The following is a 24,579-nucleotide window of genomic DNA, read 5'->3' as shown; positions in this document are numbered from 1 at the left end:
AGATACATCCCTCACGATCTAATAATAATAAATTAATTCAACTAATAAATTATTATTTTACATGTTCTACAATTACATCACAGATTCAGATTAGTAATAGATATGGACCAAACCCGCGGTTTTTGTCTTTAAAATGAACAGTTAACGCTAATTTCCCTAAGGATATCGTGACACACAATAGTGCATTTTCATTGGTTAATACGTTTTGGTCATCCATTTTGAACCAATAGATAATCAGTTCCAAAATTTGAAATTTAAATTTCCACATTACTCAACAGTGAACTATTAAATTATTTAGGAACTATTTTAAGTCAAATAAGTAATGGTAGCTAATATTAGTGTTAATAATTTGGTTGCCCATATTTTATTTTTCTAAAAACATTTTTATTAGAAATGAAATAACTTTATTTAACTACAAGATATACATGTTAAGAACACATTAAATAACACTTTAAGTTATCTATCCAAGTGACTAGATTTTTATAAAACAGTTTTATATTTCACACCTTGGTTCTTCCTAGGTAGGTATTTACATTTGTGTAAGTATATAAAAAATTTTGGAATGCTTTATAGTAGGTAGTATATCTATCAAAATATAGATTACTTACCTATCTAGGAAAAACCATTGAATTTAGGTAACACCGAAAAATATAATAAAGTCATATGTCCAAACAAAAAGAAAAACCATTTCGTGTTCACATATCTCTACATTCCTACATTTTCATGCAAATGCAATTTTGTTTTCCGAAGTTTTGATCTATACAATTTTAAAATTATAGATAGAATTGACCTAGTTCAAAATTCAAAATCTGTTTTAATTCAAATTAATTTTCAAGGTTGGATGCTTTCACTCCCACACTGGTTTACTTATAATGACCCAAAGTAATATGCCAATCAGAATCATCAATAAATTGGTGTGTATGTGCAATTTGATTAATATTTGAAACTAATACAAAAACACCACTCACAAATATCTATGCACCATGCACCAAGGAACAATGTTTTAAATGTGGAAAGGATAAAAGCGTCCAGCTGTATCTAACTTTAAAAATTGGTAAGATCATTACAGAAAATTAGTTTATATTTCCTACTTTATAATACTACTTTCAGTATGGCAAGTGTTAAAGTTTAACATTTTTTCATATTCTGTGGTGCAGTCAAAGGCAATAAAAGGTTTCCAAACCGAACCACTATTTTTTTTTACAAAACAGGACCAGAAACTTCTTATCAACATCCTCCATACCCAATTTTATATTTAAGAGAAATTATTTAAATGACACTATATTATCACTTTTTTAATTTTGGCATTAAATTACTCACAATTCCAAATATCTAAGCTGAACACAGAAATCCTATTTACCGAAGGAGATCTAATGACGTACTACTTTACAAGTCTGTATATTTGTACCTTCGTATTGACTAAAGTCTGTTATAACATCTGCATTCGTTCCAAAACCTTGAATGCATCCCTCAAATGGGTGTAGAAACAGTCCATCAGTTTCGTTCGTTAGAGTTGTATTCGTTGGAATACCCCCAATGTAAAACACACCGCTGGTTGATACTGTAGTATTTTCTAGAATAACGTTTTGCTTCTTCTGTATTTCAAGAGGTTTCTTATCCAATTTTAAAATGAAAGGATTAAATCCTATCTCGATAATGTGCCACATGCCATCGGACACTTGATTTGAGAAGGGTATCTCTACAAAACTTTTGTTGTTCTTCATTGAAGAGTATGTGAGCTTTAGCAGTCCCTTTTCTATGCCTAATCCAATGAAATCTTTGTCCTGAAAAAATTTCTACAATTTAATGAAAATTTTCTTTACGTATATTTAATGATGTTAACAAATAATAAAAGTCCTATTTATGCTGTAACTAGAAGTCGAATTATACCTACGTACTAATAGTTTTTCTGAAATAAGTAGGCACAAGGTCATCACGCGAAATTGTTAGGTTCAACTGTAAATTCGTTGTTTTTGCAAATATTGGAAAAGTAAAATATGATTTATTACAAATTTTTCAGGAATAATTCGTTGAAGAAAACAGTGGACCATAACATTACAAAAATACCTACTAAATACCTACCAAGTCTGCCTTTTTTAAGGAATATCATGTACATTTTACATATTGTTTATCAATATTGCAAAAAGCTGAACAAGCCTATATTTTTAACATTCAGGGAAATATTACCAATAAAATGTGCCTTAAGTGTATAGTGGGGTGTTTGCCACCGTTTCACATATGACTATAAAATGAAATAATGCGGAAAAAATTCTGACTTAATTTATTTTATTTTTATGTAAATCATTATGGCAATTTAAAAAAAATAAAGTGAAACGAATTTGGCGGCCAGTTGTGGCTTGCTATACTATGCCTTAATTTCTCCATCTATTAATAGGAAGTTCAACTAAAATCTCATACAACTGACCTTCTTTTATTTAGTAAGAGCAGTTTTTATAAATATGTATAGAAATTTAAATACAAAAATAATTGAACAACCGCGCCTCACTTCTGGTGCCCTATACAGGGTAATTCACAACTTATTCAAAATAATTTGGGAATAGATGCGGCATGAGAAATGTAGTCAATATCGTAAAAAAATTTTTATAAAATCCGGAAATTATATTTCCGAGAAAAAAATTATTGAAGTAGTGAGCCACGTAGCATCAGAGACTGAATACTGAAATCCGATTTTACAATCTTCGTTGCGATAATGTTTACAACAGTTTTTAGTAGTTAGTGTCAAAAATGGCTTGCGCCTAAAGCAACTCGGAGTTGATGGAAATCGTTTTAATTTATGGTAAAGCAAGACAACATTTGTATTATGGTGAAGCATTTCTGTTACGGTGAAGCAAAACAACATTTGTGTTAGTTCGTAGAAACTGAATAAGACGGACCCTAATACGTGTTTACACGTCGGTGGACAAAATTTTGAACAGTTGTTGTAACATCAGGTACTTATATCAAATTTTTTATTATTTAAAACCACAAATTAATTTTACCTATAATAATAACAATAACGGCAAAGGCAGTTGAATTTGCTGAAATAAAATAGGTGCTATAATTTTCTATTTATTTCTTTCCTTGCGAAATTCTTTCAAGTTTTTGTCCATTTTTATCACATTTTGCCCCCGTGTCAGTCGCATTGTGCGGGGTCAGATTTTACAGTGAACCAGTTTCCAGTGCCGTGCAGAAATATATTTTTAAATCATTTTCGAATGCTCTTTTTTATTCGCCTGTACATCAATTTTTTTTTGAAAAGTGCTGAATCACCCTGTATATCACTGTCCCATTACTAAATTATAGTGTATCCAAAAAATTATGAACTCAGAATAACATAGATTGGACAGTTATTGTATTACACTGTTCACTGCATTTTTAGTATAATGTCAAATTTCTGCTGCCAGTGGCGTAGTTACGCTGAGTCAGTCGACGTCAAAATGTAGAACGCCAATGGATTTTTAAAAATATATATTATTTTCGGACTCGCTTAACATTGTACAGCAAAAATGGTGTCTTGAATTTTTTGCCCGGCGTTCTACATTTTATAACGAAAATGTCGACCGACTCACGCCTACCTACGCCACTGGCGGCAGATATAAATTGACTTTATAACTAAAAATGCAGCTCTTTACCATGTACAATAACTGCCAAATTTTAGGAAACTAACATTGGCTATTCCAAATTTATTTCAAATATTAATATACTCCATAATATTTTCAACACCCTGTATAGGGTATATATATATACCATAAGAAATTGTGTACGGACCGTACTTAGGAAACACTCTCTATACACACTTGCTAAGCATGCCAAGATTTTTAATTCTTCAGGTACCTACTAATTTGATATTTTAAACTTTTTTAAAGTGACTAAAAATTTTAAATTGGCAAAGGGTATTTTTTCTTTGGAAGCGACAGATAATTTAGTTGTTTTCCTGAAAAGATACATAGGCGAGAAAAATGTTTTCAAAAGGAAGTAGCTTCCCGCACCCTTATAACGTGTACTATCGTAATTTGTCGGTTCCAGGTATTAACAGAAGTCAAATTTTAACATTGTCATTTTAAAACGAAGTAATTTTTGGACTAAAGTAAGGTGACTAAAATTAAATTATATTGGAGAATCTGTTGCTGCTTTCTATTGCCATTATTTTCTGGGTTGCAATAAACAAATGGCCCAAACAGCTTCGAAAAGAAGGTACTGAAGGTACAACCGCAAGGTAATTTTTGTCAAATATTTTTAAGACATTGGTATTTAAGCCAAATGTTAATTGAGGAAATCATAATTATTTTTTCAATTCCTATCCTCCTGTGTACTTTTGGATACTTAATACAACACAGCACTGAGATAATTTTATAAAACAAAAATGTAAATAGTTGAAAAATCTTTCAAATGAGACTAAATTTAAATTTGCAAATTTTGGTTAAGCTGATTGAACCGAAGTTATAGTCATTAATATCAAGTAATATTCCCCCTTCCCTCCCCCCAAGAAAAGTGAATAACTAAAAAGACGCAAAATTTTCTAAAGATTACAATGAAAATCTTTGCATCATACAGTGGCTTCAACTGTAAGTTGACTGTGCCCCTATTGTGACGAACTGAGGAACTCAAAAACAGTTTTCAACAGTTTCTATTAGCCACAAAAACAAACATTCTCAGCGCTATACGACGAACGGTTTCGGAAATATGGTAGGCAAATTTCCTTAGGTACATTCCGTGAAAAGGACAATGGGATCATTTTGTGCTCTTTTCTGTGAACAATTTTCTCTTTTCTTGATCCTTACCATCCTTTTCACGGAACGCAGTTATTTCTATATAACTTTTAAGTAGGTTCCAAATTGGATTTCTTATGTTACTTACCTTTTGACTCCATACCAGCAAACTGTCCGGCTTGGCAGTTGTAAAATTTAAATATATCGTCCTTATTTGAACATCTCGTAAATCTCTTTTTTTATCGCTGATCCTTTTAACTATCAAATAACTATTGCCCACAAATTCAGGGGTTTTAACAACAATCTCCTTTTCGCAAAAAGCTCCGGCCCAACCGATGTTGCACGAACACTTGGAATTGTAACATCTTCCCTGATTTTTGCACATCTTCTCATCGCACTGTGGTACATTTTCGCACGTGTCGCCGTAGTAGGGAGAAATGCAAGAGCAGTGGGCTTTCATGAATGAATCCAACCAACAAGTGCCCCCATTTAAGCACGCATCACCCCCACAAGGTGTGCCGTCACAGTCGATTACATTTCGGGCGGATTTTATGTTCTCAGAATTTAGGGGTATGTGTTTGTCGTCTATTGACAGGTGTCTGATACATCCTTTGAAATGCATGGGCAAGCTTTCGGTGGCGGAGAGGGGAAAATCGGACATAACAGGGAATCCTCCTATGAGTACACTTTCTTTGGATACGCTGAAGGGGTGACCTAGTTCCGTCACTCCCGTATTGATGATGTTGTCAACAGACAAGTAAACTTTTCTACCGAAGAGTCCGAACTGGACTTTGTGCCACACTCCTTTGACTAGCAGTTTAGAGCTTCTTACGGTGACTAGATTGGTTGTAGTCAGTTTGTTTTTTCCTAAAATCAGTAGGCGTATATACAGGGTGGTCCAATTTCGACAGTTTTGGTTTTGTTTCTCATGTTTCTCGAGGATAAAATCTGAAGTCAATTTTCGAGAAAAATTTAATGGCGCTTATTATTTTTGGGCACTTCTTGTGACATTGAATAACTCTTCGAGTTGTGAAAACATTTGAAACTGGTGAAGTACGCAATATTTTTCGATTCACGAAATCTAAGTAATATTTACTTTTTGATGATGCCACATGATGCTTGGACAAAACTTTTTTTAAGCATATGTTGTACTGCGTTTAAAAATTACTGAATGTTGCTTTTTGGTAAGTATCTGAATTATTTTTACTACGTATGATTATTTGGATGACGTGAATCTTTGGGTACTTTAATTACATATTTTTCAAATTCATAATTTGATTAAAAGTTAAGTTCCTGTTTTAAGAGATTTATAATTACTAAAATTCGAGCTAAAATTTAAGCACAAGACTATCTTGTTACTACAATATCGATACAATTTATTTTATTTATTTAAAAACTGGAAAACGATTCACTTGAAATTTACTAAATATTTCACAATATGTAATAGTTGTTTACATTTTTTTCGTAGGACAAGTCTACCGCGTGCACACGTGGTATACATCAGATGTGTAGCGTTAGGTTATGCGCTGTTGTCACGTTGTGATGAAACTCCCCAATATTAATACTCACTAATAATACAATAATACTAATATACAACTTCTTTGTTCATTTATGATTACTCTGTCTCATGCTGAAGTAATGGCAGTCAAACTTCTTACACCATGTATAAAAATGTTCAGTACGTTGCTTTCAAAAAAAATTGACACTTAATTCTATCGTAATTACCGATATAATAGTTTAATTCCAAAATAATAATTTCCTGATATTTGCAAGACATTTTTTTTTGTAAAATGCTGTGAATATTGTAGAAGATATTTAGAGAGGAAAGTTTACATAGATTCTAAAAATCCAAAACTATTTAGAGAACTCCATTTACAACGGTATAAATTTATGTAGGTAATACCTCAAACATTAAAAAACTGAATTCAACCCTAAAAAATACATAAAAAAACTTATTACAAAAATAACTCTTTTTTTAAATTAAAGTAGTTATTTTACATAACGTATAAGCAATACAAGCTACAAGCATGTGCTTGGGGCCTCCCTTCTCCAGGGGCCTCCTCTCCTCTGCTATCATATTTCTACTTTCCAAATTCAAGCAATAGAGGGCTTACATGACCTTTGTGCTTAGGGGCTTCGAAACCCTTAATCCGCCACAGTCTACATAAAGTTTTCGCCTTGGAATTTTCGAAAATTGAGCTCAGAACATCTTAACTCTATTTAACTTTTTGAGGAAAAACCATTTCCATGAACAAAATTATAATACTGAATGCAGATTAATGTGAAGGGGTAAATTAAAGCCCTTTTTAAAATTCGGTATACCTAGTCATTTTACTTTATTTCAGGTTAGTTTCGGATTTACGCCAGCAGTAGAAAAAAAATTACAATACGGGTGTAACTTTCAGTGGTAATTAGTTTGTATGGATTCTTATCTCCTAGAATACCAATCTGAATAAACAAAAATTTCCAATTTTTAATAAATATTTGTCGCTATTTTATTAAAGAATGTTTAGCTTGTGAATCTCAGTGTGAATGCCATCAGTTTTAATTTTTGAGTTTATTTGTTTTCAAGAAGGTTTCTTAGGTAATTTCACATTTTGCATGAAGTGTTAGTTTTTACAAGAATCGAAATTTGTAGTGTGTGTAAGGTGTGTGTATGTTCATAGTTAAATTTGTGTTATATTATGAAACAAGCAAGATGAGATTTGACAGCAATATGTGCTATAGCTCCCAGTTAGGTTTTTTTGAGATCATACACCAGATCCAGTAGCAGATAATTACAAAAAAAGTGTAAAGAAAATTCTGTTTTCACAACGAAATTTGGGAAAACAAACTTATGATATGTATTTCTTAAAGTCAAAAGTAACCTCCGTATAAATATGACTCCCATCCACAAGATACACCCTGTATATAGAAAACAAACTTCAACCTATAAAAGAAACCAACACTGAAAATAAGTTTAATAAAAACTTTTACGTGAATAAGAAAATATTACACAAATACACTCATATATTAAAATCAATTAACATACACTAGATATATCGGGTGTCCCAAAATTCACGCTAGATTTAAATTTTGCGCCATTTGTACGGTTGTAGTGTCGCCAACGAAAAAAAAGAAGACTGAGTGACAGCTGACATTAAAAATAATTAATTTTCGTACAAAATTGGTTTTCACTGTTAGCTTTTTTATATTTTGGTGTTTCTTTTTTTATATATTGTATAGTTTTGCTAAATGAACACAAATTCACTCCTTTACATTCATTGATTTTGCCTAGTATATGAAAAATCTCTCAAAAGTTCAAAATTGACATATGGCAAGGAAAATTTTAAAACCTAATTTTATATTATCTTTTTTCACGTTAACCATACCAAATCTTACCTGTATGCAATCTAAGTTCTAACAAGCCATTCTGTAGTGACAAACAAATGAAGCTCGATGTTGCCTTTCCTATAAATATCAATACTCCTTGGTCCTCCAAAATTCGAATTTCGAGTTCAATATTGAATTTGGCGTTATCGAATTCGAGGGGATGTAAAGCAATGAAAGACCTCTTCCCAGTCAAACTCACATCAGTAATGTTCTCGTCTGTAAAAACTATTAGGTAACGTAATCAGCAAATATTTTGTAACTAACCTTTCCCGCAGTACTGTCCAGTTTTTCCTAATGGACAGTCGCATTCGTAACCTGACAACAAAGGGACACAGGTCGATGTTTCAACGCATTTTGTGTAACTCAAGTCACACAGATTATTTTTTGAGGAACAGAGAGGACCGTACCAGTTGTCTTGACACAAGCACCTTTAAAAAATAAAAGATTTTTTAAATACACTTTAATAACAATAATCTGAAACCAAGGGACTTGAGACTTAACGTATTTACTGTATGGAAAATTGATGAATGATGGACTATCGAAATTTCGGAAACTAAGAAACAGAAAACAATGTTAGTCCACTTTACTATTAATTAAATGGCTACAACGCTATCATTTCAATTTTATAAATGTTTCTAAAAAAAACCAACCAAACAACCAAGGGATAAAATTGACTGACCGTTCAAAATTCACCTAATTGTGACGATTTGGTACTTAAGAATATTATTGAAAATGTTGGTGTATATGGAATTACAAAATAAACTTCCACAATTACAAAAACTAACGCAAACCTTATCTAAGTTCAATCTATACGTACATAAAAGTGCTTCCATGATGTAGGCAAGCCCCACCATTCTCACAGCTTTGATCATAACACTCCGTTGTCCCACACTGCCCCACTGCTCTTCCAAATGTTTTACCTGACCCCTGTATGGGTATGACCACACTTCCAGATTTCATTTCTATGTCGAATATGCACCCCGAAAATCCAGTATGTAAAGGTAAATCGTGCGGAAGCAGAGAAAAGTTTCTAGAATCGTGTCCGCCTAGAAAATATTTCATTGCATTATTTTACTCGTATTACGAATATATTACTCTATTTTCATTCCTTATTCTAAAATTTTTAATAATCTCAGTGAAATAAAATTATTTTTTATGTGCAGAATAGATAGAACTATAAATATTATTTTCTTGATTTTTACTAATTTCCAGAATGAAATTTAATTTTAAAATCATTCTTTTATAACGCACCAATAAACAATACAGGCATGACGTCCAACTGCACTAAATTTCCTGGTGATCTTCCCGTGACATTTCCTAAGTTTTCAACATATAACCAGGCCCGTCTACCAAAATGACCCAAACGCACCAAATAATCTCTAGCGCCTTTCTTTAAGGGACGAGACGTAAATATCCTTCTGGGACCTGTAATTCAAACATCCTCACAAAATTATATGAAAAATAAAAAATACTTACCAGATCCCATATTCCAAGTCAGCATAATGTAACCTTTAACAAAACTCACTGCTAAATGATCCGAATAAAAGTCATGATGACCCGATTGACCAACGAAAAGCAGTAGTGAAATCTGCTCCATAGATGTGGGGGTGAATCGAAATTTTAACTCCATGTTTTTGGAGATACCATCAGGGATTGGGTATGCCACATAAGAAGACAATCCCCGGACAGTCGAGGAAAAATATGGTTCTGTTATTTTCAAATCTAAAAATGATGGAAAATATTAATTGGTTAATTCAATTAGCTCTGACAGTTAGATACGTACCATTTTCGCAAAAGTGACCATGTTTTCCATAAGGACATAGACAAATATAACCCATATTTGTAAATGGAATGCAAGTACCTCCAAATAAGCAAGGATTATTGTCGCAAATTGAAATGTCACATGTTTTTCCCAAATATCTAAAGCAAAACATTCCTATCAGAATTGAACACATTCAAAAATGGTAATGGTTACCCATTTTTACAGTGACACTGCCAAGAGTCATTTACCGTGGTACAAGAAGCTCCATTATGACACGGACTGGACAGACATGCTAAAGAGGAACACTCAGTAACTTCCATTCCATCTTCGGCATCTTTATAAATATTTATTGACTTATTAGAAATCTAAAATATGAAAATAAACTACAGATATATTTAAAAATATAATCTAAAGACTTGTGTGGGAGGAGGGGCGACGTATTATTATTTTGTAGGCCACATTAGCTAAATCTAAGCTACTTAAGTACCTTAAGATTTGCCATACAACCAATAAAACCATTTACAGGTAATATATCGGTGGAAAATTCATGAGGTACACCACCCATATGCAACCAAGCTGAAGGTTTCAAGAATTGATCCACCTTAGCCGTCTGGTCTCCGGTCATTGATAAACTATTATTCACCCTGATTGTAGCATCACAGTGTTTAAAATCGTTGCTAAATTCCAATCTACAAAAAAAATTGGTAAAAGAATACACAAAAAAAGTAAGTTTCTATTTACTCTGCTCTTATCTTCATCGTGTAACCATTGTTGACGGGAACTTTAAGCTCACTGAGTAACATTGTTTGGTATCCACAGGAAAATTTAAATTTTAAAAAACCTCCTTCTACATATAATGCCATATAGGTCGTATCCACATTTGCATAAAACAATAGTCCGCTATCTGACATAGTTTTGGCATCAAACTCTATTAATATGTGTGAAAAATTAACCAAGCGGTGGGACAAGTAGGATTCGCCATTAAAAGCAGCATTTCTAACACCAAGTTTGATTTCACAGAACTGTCCTTCAGTGTCAAAGGGGCAAATACACTAAAATGTACAACTTTTAGATGTAAATAATTGACTAGAAACGAAATAATAAAATCAGCGGAAGTTTCCATGCAACACCAAAAATAATTATTGGGAAATGTTAAACATTATCTAGATTAAATTCTAGTGCTTTATGGTAACTGATCTAATATTTAAATTTTTACCTTATGTCCCTGATCAATAAATATACAAGTTCCGCCATTCTGACAACGAGACTCGAATTTGGTACAATCTAGAGTAATCACCGTAGTTGTGGATAGGGACGTAGTCGTCTCAAATGTTATGAAAGTAGTACTTGTATAAGTACTCATTTCTGTTTCTTTTGAAGGTTCGGTAGAAACGAAAGTTGTAACAGAAGGAAAATAAGTAGTTTCTACATCGGGAAAAGTCCTATTTGTTTCTCTTTCGTCGGTAACTGTAACGAAAGTAGTTGTATCTCCAACAATAGTTGTTTCTGTCAGCACAGTAGGTGGAAGAATTGTAACAGCCGGAGAAGAGGTAAATTCGATTGATGTGGTGGTGGATTCTGTAGTTGAAACCGTTTGATTTTGAGACAGTGTTGTGAATTCTGTTTCTGGAATAAATTCTGTAGTAAAAACGGTTTCAGTAGAAGTTATAGGAAATTCCGTGCTTTCTTCGGTAACAACAGTTAATTCTGTTGTTTCTACAGCAGGATATACCGTCATAGTGGTACTTGTAGGTTGTTCCGTAGTAACGACTATTATTTCTGTAGTAGTAATAGGAGGAAGAGTAGTAACTGTATGCGACATTGTCTCACTAGTAGTAGTATCTGACTCAAGTGTTACACTAGTTGTTTGAAATGTGGTTGACGGTTCTGTAGTGAAGGAAGTATATGGGGCAGTAACTTCAGAACCAGTCGATGTTAAGGTAGTAGCTACAGTCTCATTAAAAAACTCAGTCGCGTCAGTTCGTATTGCGACAGTCGTAGTTGGCACTTGAGTGGTTTCAAAAGACACCGATGATGTGACCGTGGTGACAACAGCTGTGGATGTATTGCTTTTTATTGTCGTAATGTCATAAGATGACGTAATGGTTGAAACATCGATCGGTGTCGGACTTACGTACGTACAGTCCAACTTATTATCTCCTAATATAAGGCACTCGCAGAGAACACCTGTTAGATTCGGTGGGCACGAACAGGTGAAGTTATCGATCCCATCTATACATGTGCCCCCGTTCATGCACCTGAACATAATAAATTTAGTGAGTATCAATGAACAGGGGATGGGGTGGGTGTTACCTTGGTCCCAGCTGGCACTCATCGTATTGGAACTGACATAAATCACCGTGGAAATCTGGAACGCAATAACATACTGGATGGTTCTCCTCTATCAGACAAAGAGCGCCGTTTTTGCAGGGGCTGTCGTCGCAGATCTGAATGGCCTCTTCGCAGTTCTTACCAGTGAAGCCTGTTAGTAATATTGTTAATAAAAAATGGGGCTTCATGATTAATTTCTTTAAATTTATATACAGGGTGTCCCAATAAAAAGTACCGTCGTCATTTCCTTACTACCGATACTGGCACATAGATGGCGTTGTGGTGTCAAAACATTTTTCGTCCTAGAACCTTGGAAACCATGAAACAATTTTTGTAGTATACCTACCTTTTTTTATGAAAAGTTAGTAGATATTATATAGCGACAGAAGTTTTTATTGAGACAAAAAAAGTATTTTGAGCGTACTTACCAAACAAACAAGCACAAGAATAGTCAGCAAGTAAATCTATGCAAACACCTCCATTCTGACAAGGTGCTGACATGCATTCATCTGCTTCTGAGCTACATAAAAACCCTTCCCATCCTAAAATATATTAATTCATAAATCGTTTAGCTATGGAATATGCGACATAAATTTAATAAAGAAGTTCTATGACTGTATGTGTCAGGCAAACGAACTAACTTTTTTTATTTTGATTGTAATAAGAATTTAAAATTTATTTGGGTTGTAAAGTAATGATTACATCAAATTTACTCATAAAAAATTAGAAAGTTTGCCTTCATTCATCGATAGTAATGTTTCTCTCTAAGGAGATACTACTTAAATAATTTCTTACATAATTAATAATAATAATCAAATCAAGGATAATTCGATGTTTGGCAGCCTACCTGGTTGACAATAACAAGTAAAGGATTCTCCTGGCCCCTCTTCACATATTCCACCGTTTAAGCACCTCGTTTCATTGGTTGCATTACAAACAGCCACATCAATTTCACAGTGCACACCTGAGTATCCCGGCATACAATTACAGGTGTATCCATTTTGTGCGTCTAAACAGGTACCGTTGTACAAGCAAGGGTTGCTCTCGCATTCATTGATGTCCTCTTCACATAAATCACCTTGCAGATATAAAATGTCAACCCATTGTCTTACTATTTTTTTTAACATAAACTAATAGACCCTTAATTCACCTGTCAATTTCTGCAAAGTATTCCTTGATCTAAGTTATTACAAAAAAGTCCAACGAACTTAAGCTCCTTAGTAAAGTAACCTGCTGATTTTTAAATATTAAATTAAAACATGTCAAATCTCAAAAGTCATCTTAAAGCTTGTCGACATACTTAATTAAAACACCCTTTATATATGTCATTAATTTCCAAGAACGCTTACCGAATTTGGTATTTAACTTCTCCTAGAAAATATTTAAAAGGACCACAGTTAACAGATCGTCTTCAAACTACAATATTCTATTAAGGATTCAGAAGTTCAGAACCGATATTCATGTGTTAATTTTGAACAGAAAAAACAGCCTGTATAATTTTGACAGTCGAATTAAGAGATAGTTATTTTCAATCCATCTCAAATGAAGCCCTTACCAGCATATCCCGCTGGACAAGAACAGTTGAACATCGCAATTCCATCGATGCAGATCCCTCCATTGTGACAAGGTGACGACCAACACTCGTTCCAGTTAGTTTGACACTGTATCCCCGTATACCCGTCTATGCAGTAGCAGAAGTAGGTTGAATTGATGTCATCCAAACATACTCCATGCACGCAAGGATTGCTGAGACAGGCAAACCCATTCCTCACTTCCTGTACCAGGAATGCCACAATGACCGACGACAGTAACAGCCATCGCTGGCTATTGCTACCGATTGGCTTCATACCGCATTCTCGTAATGATACCTAAGTAAAAATAATTTAACTTCATTTATTATAATGTAATAATAATGATAAAATAACTATCAAAATATTTTTTTAAACATCATTTTTCAACTTCACTATTCAAAACACAAGTGTGCGGAGTGTAACTGGACTTGGACATGAAATGGACTAATATCAAAGTGACCAAGTTAACGTTGAAATTTGAATAAAATAATTATCATTATGTCATAAATCACTAGGGAAATAATTGAAACACATATGTGGATAAGTAACCAACTTTTAAGTCTAGTGATAGAAGCACGGCATCAAATTATAGACCTAGGTATAGCAATATCGTTTCAGCATACAAAATAGATTTTAGCACAGTAGGCTCTGTTATTGAATTAACCTCTAATATAATTAGTACTGGAAATAAAAAAATGTGGTTCGGTTTTCTCAGATCTGTCCAAGGCCGATGATAAATCACAAAGTTTGTTTTGTTTCTGATTGTGAGTTTAGAAGGTATTTGTCAACACTTATAGTTTTACTACCTTTTACAGCGTGTATAACAGTCAAAGTAAATAATTATCGAATTGTAAGTGAATCTTTAGCTCGCTCTATATAAGAATTTCACATGATACTGTCTTAAGTACCATTGTATTTTTTATATATTTGAAGAAAGCGCGCTTTTTAAACGTTAAAGAGAAAATATGATATTGATGACATTGGTAATATAGATTCGTAAAGTGGAGCATTTCAAAATTCAAACAGATATACAGGGTGTCTCATAATTAGCTGCCAACCCTGAACAGGCCGATTCTGTGATCAAAACTAAGTAAAAAAGTTCATATGAACATGGGTCCGGAAATGCTTCCTAAGGGCACAGGGACCCATTGAAGAGTGAGGAATAGAAATCATTTTTTTGCAATATCTCTCAATCGCGTTGTGATAAATGAATGAAATTTGGTATACACAGCTAAATTTTGATAAGCAATTTGATGGACTATCCATTTATTTCCACAAGATTCATTGGGGTGGGTACGGGGGGGCCCTTAGTACTTTGCGTGTGTAATATTTCATCTTTGACTTTTTAACAAATTGGACAGCAAATTCCGTTTTCCCGAACTGTTTTACGTTAAAAAGGTACTCTTGTTTCAAATCGTTATCTTTAACGGTTTCTGAGAAAATCGCTCTTGAATTAATCCCACTTTGGTCAATTTCATAGTAATTTAAACAAAAAATAATAATAATAATTTAATACGTAATCAGTAATACACATTATGGATGTAGAACAATTATGATATGATGATTTGTTTATGGCTTTTGCAATGATATTTGCTGTCCAATTTGTTAAAAAGTCAAGGATGAAAAAGTTACACACGCAAAGTACCAAGGGCCCCCCATACCCACCCCAATGGACTTTGTGGAAATAAATGGATTAATCCATCAAATTGCTCATCAGAATTTAGCTGTGTATACCAAATTTCATTCATTTATCACAACGCGATTGAGAGATATTGCAAAAAAATGATTTCCATTCCTCCCTCTTCAATAGGTCCCTGTGCCCTTAGGAAGCATTTCCGGACCCATGTTCATATGAACTTTTTTACTTAATTTTGATCATAGAATCGGCCTGTTCAGGGTTGGCAGCTAATTATGAGACACCCTGTATTGTAACAGGTAGAAATTGAATTAAGAGTTTTCAATTGTAAAATCTAATAGAAGTTAAGTTAAAATACAACAAGTAATGACATACTGGATATATGGTGACAAAATAGTAAGGATAATTTGGGGGACAGTGGGATGAAAAGTGACAGTGTATAATGATATGAAAATTATAATGAAAACTCAGTATAAAGGAATAAAAAGTGTCCACAAAATAATGTAATGTATTAAAAAAAAAAGAATAAAATGGTATTAAAAATGGTAAATTAAAAATGTATAAATTATAAAATAATCTGATTGGTTGAGATTGAAAACGATATATTAATAAACATTGTAATTAGATATAAGAGTGCGGTGAGAAAGAAAATGATTAAAAAAAGTGGTGATCAAGGAGACAGAAATAAATAGAGAGGAGAATCAAGAAGTTAAAAAGAGGAATTAGAAGATATACAAAAGCAATTAATAGAAGAAAATAAAATATAGAAGATTAAAAGAAAATCTTATGAACTACCAAGAAAAAAACAAGTGCTGAGGAGAAGAAGAGTATTAAAGAAAAATAATCAAGCACAAAGTTATTGTGGGACATTTAAAAAACAATAAAGAAAGAAGAGAACAATGAGAGTTAGGAAATACGAAAGAAGAAGTTATTTGGCAGAAAGAAAATTAGGGTGAAGTCTAAATTGGCAGATAACTCAATATAGTCATAATACTGTCAGGTTAGTAAAACATCATTTTGAATTGTCGTAGCCATTTAGAAAAGGAAAGGAGCAGTACGAGCCAGGGAGGTGATTCAGACAGTGCAGTCAACGGAGTGGAGTAGGACACAGAAGGAAAACAAGACAAAATAGAGGACAGTTCGAGTGAAAGAAAGGAAGGAGAAAAGACAGGAGAGAGAGATTACCGGAAGGACATTACTAGTGAGGAAAACATAGACAAAAACACAACAAAAGTGTAGTATAGGTAACAAGAAACTACATATAAATTTATAGAATAAGAAATTAGAAATAATTTAGCTCAGGTTAGATAGGGAATTAGGAAGGATTTTATAAATTTATTAAACCTGTTATTACAATATACGAATTTCAAACTCAATTAAAAAATTACTATTTTATTTTTTTTAACAAAAGCAAAGAAACAAAATTAATTACATATTAAACATTTTCTTCATAATTAATTTCAAAAAGCTTTAGAACCGACTACTGAGATATCACATGCTCTATAAAAATTTTATTATATAATTTGCGGAAAGTACACTAGTAGTCTAGTTGTCTTTAAAATTATTAATTTTCTTTTAAAATATAACTAAATTATAATTTGAGAATAATTTTAAAAAAATATATAATGAATAAATTTACATTTAAAGATTCAGAATCAAATTAAGTGACATATAAAAAGAGCTAGCTTGGTAAGTATAGAATATATTTTATTGTGATATTTTTTAAGAATACTAAAATTCAAAATTTAAATATTTTAAATACATTTCACATGTTAAATAAATCTTTATAATACTATAAATTGGCGCCTAACATTATTTATTAAATAAAATAATAAAATTATATTGTATAACTTGTTAGCTTAAATTCATATTTTGTTATATTACTGTTTTTGTTTGGGATTGAACTCTATTTATAAATTGGAAATAATTCAAAATATTGAATATTGTAAATTATATTTTGAAAATCCGTTAATATTGAACTCATCATTTGTATCAGAAAAGAGATTTATTTTGTACAGGGATATTAACATAAAATTCTACCCCTCTTATATGTTTTGCCTTTCTATTCTATCTAGAAAAAATGGTATATATAAAACCTTAGTACTTGCAATTTTAAAGAAATATTTGTAAAACGAGCTTTATTATAACATCCCGTATGTTTATTGCTTTTTGAAATTCTATAATTTTTCTGATTACGGAAATATACAAGGTGATTCAGAACTTATCCAAAAATTTTTTTTGAATATACTCTTACAAATACAATTTTGTAAAAATAATCAAAAAGGCAATTCGAAAATGATTTCTAAATACACTTCTACACGGCACTCGAAACTGGTCCACTGTAAAACCTGACCTTACGCAAGGCAAAGTATGCAGTCGGCGACCGACACGGCGGCAAAGTGTAATAAAAAATGAACGGACAAAAAATTAAAGAATTTAACTAATACCTATTTTATATCAGCAAATTCAACTGCTTTTGCCGCTACTGTTATTATGTATTAATTAATAAAATTAATTTGTGCTCTTAATTAATAAAATAATTTGACATACTTGGTGTTACAAGTATTTTGTCCACCGACACATTTGGGCCCGTCTTACCCAGTTTGCACGAACTAACACAAATGTTGGCTTGCTTCACCACAACACAAATTTTGTCTTGCTTCACCATAAATTAAAACGATATCCATCAACTCCGAGTTGACGCTTGAAAAACTAATGTAAACACTATCGCAACAACGATAATATTAAAATCGAATTTCAGTATTCGGAATCGCCTGGGGTCACGTGGTCGAATGACGCTAGAGACTGCAATAGCCCAGCGATGTAAAGGTTAAAAATACTACAACTTTAATAATTTTTTTCTCGGAAACTATAAAGATTTTACAATTTTTTTTTTTACTATATTGACTCCACTTTTCATGACTCATCTATTCCAACATTTTTTTTGGATAAATTTTGAATCACCCTGTATACATATCATGAATGTATTTAACAGTTTGTACAATATTTTGGTTTGTTTACTGACCTTACCCAAAAAATATAGTCAGGGTTGCCATGGAATCAACTAAATTTACTGAAAAGGAAACCTTTAAATTCTTAATAATTAATAAAAAAAAAAACGTATCTTATTACAAAACATATTATATGATACTTTCATCCTGTTCAAGACAAAACGCATATTTCAAGCATTTTTTTCAATCTACCTCATGATAGATTGTTTTTTATTTACTTTGCCTAGTCCTCATAGAGATATATGCGGTTCAATCACATCTGTAGGTATATTACATTGTATAATTTAAAAATCACTTTTTATCTTTTAGTAAGTAATTTTTTCATATACCATTTTTTAAAAATAATGTACAAATAAGCACTATTAGTTGGTGCTTCACAAACAATTTAGTTTTGTAGATAAAATACTTAGAAATAAAAGACGATACTACTAACAATTCTTTGTTTTATGTCGTCCTAGAGAGTAAGTACATTTTTTTTTTAATTAAAGGTTTTTATGTTTATGTTGAACATATTTTTATTTATAAAAATTTCCCTAAAATAAAGGAACTAGAATTTCTATTCCTCGCATTCATGAGAAACGTGTTATTTACAACAAAATTAACATGGCTTCACAAACAACAAACATTTCCAAGTATACTTGGAAGTTACTAATCCACACTAGCCAGATTTCTTTTTTTTTTTCATGAAACAACAATGCAATTATGACATTAACGTTGTAAAAAGGAAGCGTGGATAACAGCAAGGTAAAATCTAGTGGGTCGGATATCCGGAAACCTTCATCCAACGGTGCATCTTACATCTCATATGAGAGATGAAGAATACACGAACCATTATTTTTCAGTTTCACTTTACCGGTGTTGTGCGTTATACTTGTGAGATTCTGTTTCGTTCTGCCTTAATTATTTTTTGTAAGTAGCATTGTTTCATTACGAAAAAATAATTAATAGTGTTCCATCATTGTGTGAGAATAATAATAACAAGATGATCTACTACTTTCTCTTGCTAATTTTGAGAAACATAAATGGCGGCAGCCTATAGAAGTTTTTCTATTCTATTTTATAGGTACTATTTTTTAATGTTATTTTGTAACACTGAAACACGATTTTTTAAATCTTATTTAACAACAAAACTATTTGATTTTATTAATTACCATTTAAGTATAACTTAAAGTTAAGTATAAGTACTTTAAATTTGATACAAAATAAAATTAATTAAAAAAAAATGAAAGTTCAAAGAAATAGATAAATATACTTTAAATACTATCCCCGCGCAATAAAATAGTATTGCGCGGGGATTTATATTTTCTTTACAATAGACTTACAAGTATATGGGTAGAGATAATACGAGGAAAATAAATTATTTCATATTTCATAATAATTTAAGAAAATACGCACTAAATTTTCCGAGTTGATTTCCATTTTATTCACACAGAATATTATTTTAACACTTTCGTTTGCATAGATGTTAAATTGATATATTTATATGAATTTAAAAACGTAACAACTTATAGAGGACAGAGTATTTGTACGTAGGTTCTATATTATAGAACATGTAATCATGAAAAATGATGTAGTTTTATAAACATCTATTTTTTCTTACCAGAAAAACTTTGACGTATTAAGCAAAATAATCTGACACGAAAAACAATCATTTTTGATATTAAATTGCATGGAACGAGAATGAAAAATATTTAATTAACAATACAAAAAAATAGCCCTTGACATCTCCCATAATAGTTATTTATGGTACTAGTGTGTTACGGTATATAGATATAAGTCACGCTGGGAAATTTTCCCAAGTGACTTATATGACGTAACACACGAGTGCCATTCAAAATTTTATCCAACACTCATAGAATTTCGTTTTAATAATAAATAAATGTAACTTAAATTTCAATTTGTTAATGTCAAAAAAAGTAATTTAACGAAATTAATGTATTTTTAAATATTATAAACGATGAGAGTGTTAACCTTCATTGTATCTGTAACCAAGGGTTTCATAACCCACATTATTCCTTTAAAACCAAAGACATTATAGTATCATTATATACAAGTGTTGGATAAAATTAAATATCTAGTAAAAAAGACGGATGGCAATGTCAAACAGCGCTGGGAATTTTATTGACAAGATCAAAGGTATCCAACTAGACCCGAAAGATGAGTTTTAACGTGGAAAGGTGCCAACTAATGTTTTGTAGGAACTTCATCGAAGTTTCATCACAAAAGACAAAAATGAGAATTTTATAGACTTAGCAAACGTGTGCACCAAATACTCCCTTGAAGATAATTTTCATGACCAAATTGAAGGAACAGCTATGGGATCATCAATATCCCTAGCTCTGAATATCTATATGGAAACTTTTGAGAAGAAAGCTTTGGAGTATTGGTTTAGATTCGTACATACATTATCTGGCTTCATAGTTATATCAACATACAAGAACTTCTGAATCATAATGTTATTCGGATATCAGTTTCATCATGAAGTTGGAAGAAAATGATACCCTATCGTTTTTAGATATCCTTATTAAGAGAAAAATAGATAGCATTCTAGGGCACGGTGTTAATAAAACAACTGATATGGATAGGTCGAATCTCACTTTCATCAGTTCCAGAAGGAAAGGATCATCAACACCTTAATACATCTCTCTCAACGGAAACCTTCACTAATTCTATCTGTACCTGAAAGAAGACGGAAGCAGCCTTTCGCAAGACAAGTTGCAGCAGAGATGTACTACAGGACCCGTTTTGGATAAACGGATTAAAGGAACACAAGTGCAGAGCATTTATTTATTTAAGTAATACCAAAATTCTGCGAATGAAAGAAAATTTTGACCAAGACTACTGAGCAGCAATAGAAATTGGAAACAGTGACTTGAATCCAAGCTATAAATAATATAAATCAGTACACAACAAATATAAATACCAGCCATAGGACTTAATTTCATTTGAGAATTTCTTCTGATGAAATGTATCTCAAAACCAATTAGGATGTTCCACGAAATTAAATCAGTTCCCAAATTTTAACTGTTCGAATGTTCGATGTTCGAATCACTTATGTACACATACACTTCGTTTATGATATATTTTTTTAATTACACAGTCACACAAAAAAAAATCCCAACCAAGAGACTCATATATCATTTCCGAAGATTCCGATGCGTTGAACACAAAAAGCCTGTAGTCAAAATTCATGACTTGTCGAAGAATTTCGGACAAAAGTGAAGTTTATGGGTAAAAACTGTCCAAATGACCCATATTTGATTTTTTCCTAAATTTCGTCCAAATATATCATTTTTGTAGTATTTTGAGTCGCTGAACACGATACAATTAGTATTTACCCATAACCTCAACATTTCTCAGAAAATCCATATTTGGGCCATTTTTCACACAAATAGTGGATTTTCTGAAAAATATCGAGGTCATGGTTAATTTTACTAATGAAAGTCACGAATTTTAACTACAGGATCGTGTTCAGCGCAGCGAATTCCTTTGGAAATGATATGTGGGTCTCTTGGATTTGGACTTTTTTTTGTGTGCCTATAAAAGAAAATATGAGAAGAAAGTTCAAGGAAAAAAGAGAAAAGTGTTCTTTTGTCAAAAGATGTGTCTGATCCTGTAGATTATTTTGAATTATAAATCGTGGATATGTTCCACTGGTTCACAAAGTATATTGAAAAAAACGTGTGAAGTAAAGAATAACTAAAAAATGAGAAAACTTTAGATTAGATACCATTTACCTTAAAAACGAGTTTGCATATTAACCTTTTCATGAACCTTTTATTTTTTTTTGTCAGATATTCACTGTATAATTTTGTCTGTGTATTGCAACAACCTACATAATAACAAAATAATGTACTTTAATATACATTTATTACAAATTCATGCTAATGGTCTGGCCAGGTCATTGGTAGATATGTAATTGCACCATATCGACATGATGTAAATATTATAATTACTGAAAGATATTAAAATAATTTCCAGTGAATTACAGTTAATATAGAACCTACTTGGAACCATTTGACGCAATTTAATCAGGTTAAACACTTCGTTTAGTGTTAAAATGAATAAAAAAAAATATGAACACGTCTGTAATGCCAGTCTGCGTTACAATTACGGGTAATAATGTCAGTTACATACACATAATTACATGTGTGTACACAAGAAAGATAACGGCTTTTAAAATGTAAAATATACTACGGAAAACGTAACAATTACAGTACCAGCAAATAATTCTTCGTATCCTTTTGTGGAGTCCATTGCGTGATTTTCAACGTCCTACGTACACATTAATATTAAAATTGTGAGAAAAATTGTGCAGATTAAGATTTTGTTTACATAAATCCCCTTCTCTGAATCTGCATAATTGTAAATAAGTATCATGTAACTGCTGTACCATGTGTGGGTGATGTGTATAAAACAGGACCTAAAATAACTAAAAAGGAAGTTAAATATCGAGTTGTACTGTGCTGACTAGAGAGGCGTGTAACTTTTATATTTTTGCTTTTTCGTTTTCGAACCGCTTATTTCAGTTAATTTCAGTATTTAACTCTAAATCTATTTAAATATCAGAAAATGAAAAGGGGCTTTTAATATTCAATAATTATTGCTATTCAAATAGGTTACTGTATTAACTTATCATCATTAGAAAATTTTAAAATTATATGTTCGAACCGAATTTAAATTAATTAACTAACTCTTGTAGTCTTGTATATCGAATACTATTACTATTACGATTACTAATAGGATCACTAATACGATTGCTGTTAGGCAATGTTACTAGATGTTCTTGCTGCTGCTGTTGCTGTTGTTGTGGGTGTCTCGAAATTCGAAATTAATGCAACAAAATTTGATCACAGATTCTTAAGACAAGTTTAGGGTACCCATATTTTTTATTTTTGCCAAGTGACCCCCTCTTTCTGAGTTACAGCCCCCTGAAATCCGCCCCAAAGAATAGTCATTTTTTACCTCAGAACCCTGTTTTACGAAAATCACTAAATTTGGTACACAGGGGTTTTATGACATGTGGAATCTGATAGCTTTTTGGCGGGAAACCTCCCTAAGACACTATTTCGCGGGCCCCCTTATCTTTGAAACCAAAAAAAAAAATTGGTCGCATATTTGAATTTCTTAAAAATTATTATTACACGTAACAGTTTAATAATAGCAAATTATTGTCAAAATGTCAATCAGAATGAATTTGTATAAAAATTAATAAAACGGAGAAAAGAGATAAAATTAGCCCATTAAAAATTATAAGAAAATCTAAAAATATTCAGAGTACAATAATATTTCATGTACATTCTTGGGATCAAATGCTATTTGACTAAAATTTCTTCTCTACAAAATTGCTTCAATTTAAACTCTGAATTATTTTCTTTTTGTTTAATGAAAACATGAAATTTAATGTGCAAGTTCATGTAAATAGATGTCGCTTTTGACACAGTAACCGAAATAATTGCATTTACAAAAAAGGGAAAAATAGCTCAATCTTCAGTAAATAAACCCAATTTTTTTGTAACCTTACAACTTCAGTCCTTATTTGTTCAAATAAATACCTAAGGAACTTTTCCGAGTTTTCCTTTCCTTGGAAATCTTTTATAGTCCTTGTTTTTTCCTAAACAATTATTTTATTAGTCATCAACACATTTTAGATACAAATCTGATTAAATTGTCATCATTGCTTAACTGATAACAAAACTGAAATATTGTTTAAAGGAGTTCAGAACTTTTTCACGAAAATTGTTGGAAATGATTATTATTTTCATTAACACAATTATAAAAAAATAAGGATATTTTGCATGAATCTGAAATTTTGTTTTTACTTTATCAAATTGGAATCTCTGTGAATGTTCTTATCTGAGTTAGATGAACTGATGGAAAATTAATTATTAATAGTGCGATATATATTTTACCAAATCTGTCGATGAAGGATAATTCAGTTCATAATAATTATATGACACATTTTGCATAAATTCTGACAAAGTAGATACTATTGAAACATATTTGTATGGAATTATTAGTGTAGATCATATCTAATTTTTCATGATAAATAAATCAATGATATACCGAAAGCTTTAAAAAATTAACTATTTCCCCTGAAATGTGCGTGACATTACGCAGTTCGTGAGAGTTCGTATAAACCGATGAAAATTTTATCACCATCATGACAATAGACATTATTTTACCA

The 24,579-nt window shown here is 31.8% G+C and overlaps 1 protein-coding gene across 1 annotated transcript; it reads right to left on the bottom strand.

Annotated features, from left to right (window-relative positions):
* Nucleotides 1-1,370: 1,370 nt before the first annotated feature.
* LOC108904965 (protein eyes shut) lies at nucleotides 1,371-20,599 on the bottom strand. The gene is made up of 18 exons (XM_018707699.2): nucleotides 20,578-20,599; nucleotides 18,753-18,829; nucleotides 13,730-14,042; nucleotides 13,022-13,252; nucleotides 12,603-12,716; nucleotides 12,157-12,325; nucleotides 11,060-12,101; nucleotides 10,585-10,895; nucleotides 10,331-10,532; nucleotides 10,057-10,208; nucleotides 9,865-10,001; nucleotides 9,558-9,803; nucleotides 9,333-9,506; nucleotides 8,899-9,127; nucleotides 8,346-8,509; nucleotides 8,091-8,297; nucleotides 4,858-5,576; nucleotides 1,371-1,784 (listed from the first exon to the last, which is right to left on the bottom strand). The coding sequence occupies exons 1-18, from the start codon at nucleotides 20,597-20,599 to the stop codon at nucleotides 1,371-1,373; spliced, it is 4,923 nt and encodes a 1,640-aa protein (XP_018563215.2).
* Between the last annotated feature and the right edge of the window lie 3,980 nt (nucleotides 20,600-24,579).

This window comes from Anoplophora glabripennis, unplaced genomic scaffold (genome assembly GCF_000390285.2).
Source record: "Anoplophora glabripennis isolate ALB-LARVAE unplaced genomic scaffold, Agla_2.0 scaffold48, whole genome shotgun sequence".
In the NCBI taxonomy this organism is placed as follows: domain Eukaryota; kingdom Metazoa; phylum Arthropoda; class Insecta; order Coleoptera; family Cerambycidae; genus Anoplophora; species Anoplophora glabripennis.
Note: the sequence above shows the minus strand (reverse complement) of the source record. Positions and strands in the feature narration are given on the sequence as shown.

Coding starts and splice junctions, on each gene's coding strand:
- LOC108904965 (XM_018707699.2), bottom strand. CDS start 20,599: ATGAAGTTCCTACAAAACATTA. Junction 9,128..9,332: donor CATGCCTGTATTGTTTATTG/GTGCGTTATAAA, acceptor AATATTTTCTAG/GCGGACACGATTCTAGAAAC. Junction 8,510..8,898: donor CATCATGGAAGCACTTTTAT/GTACGTATAGAT, acceptor TATTTTTTAAAG/GTGCTTGTGTCAAGACAACT.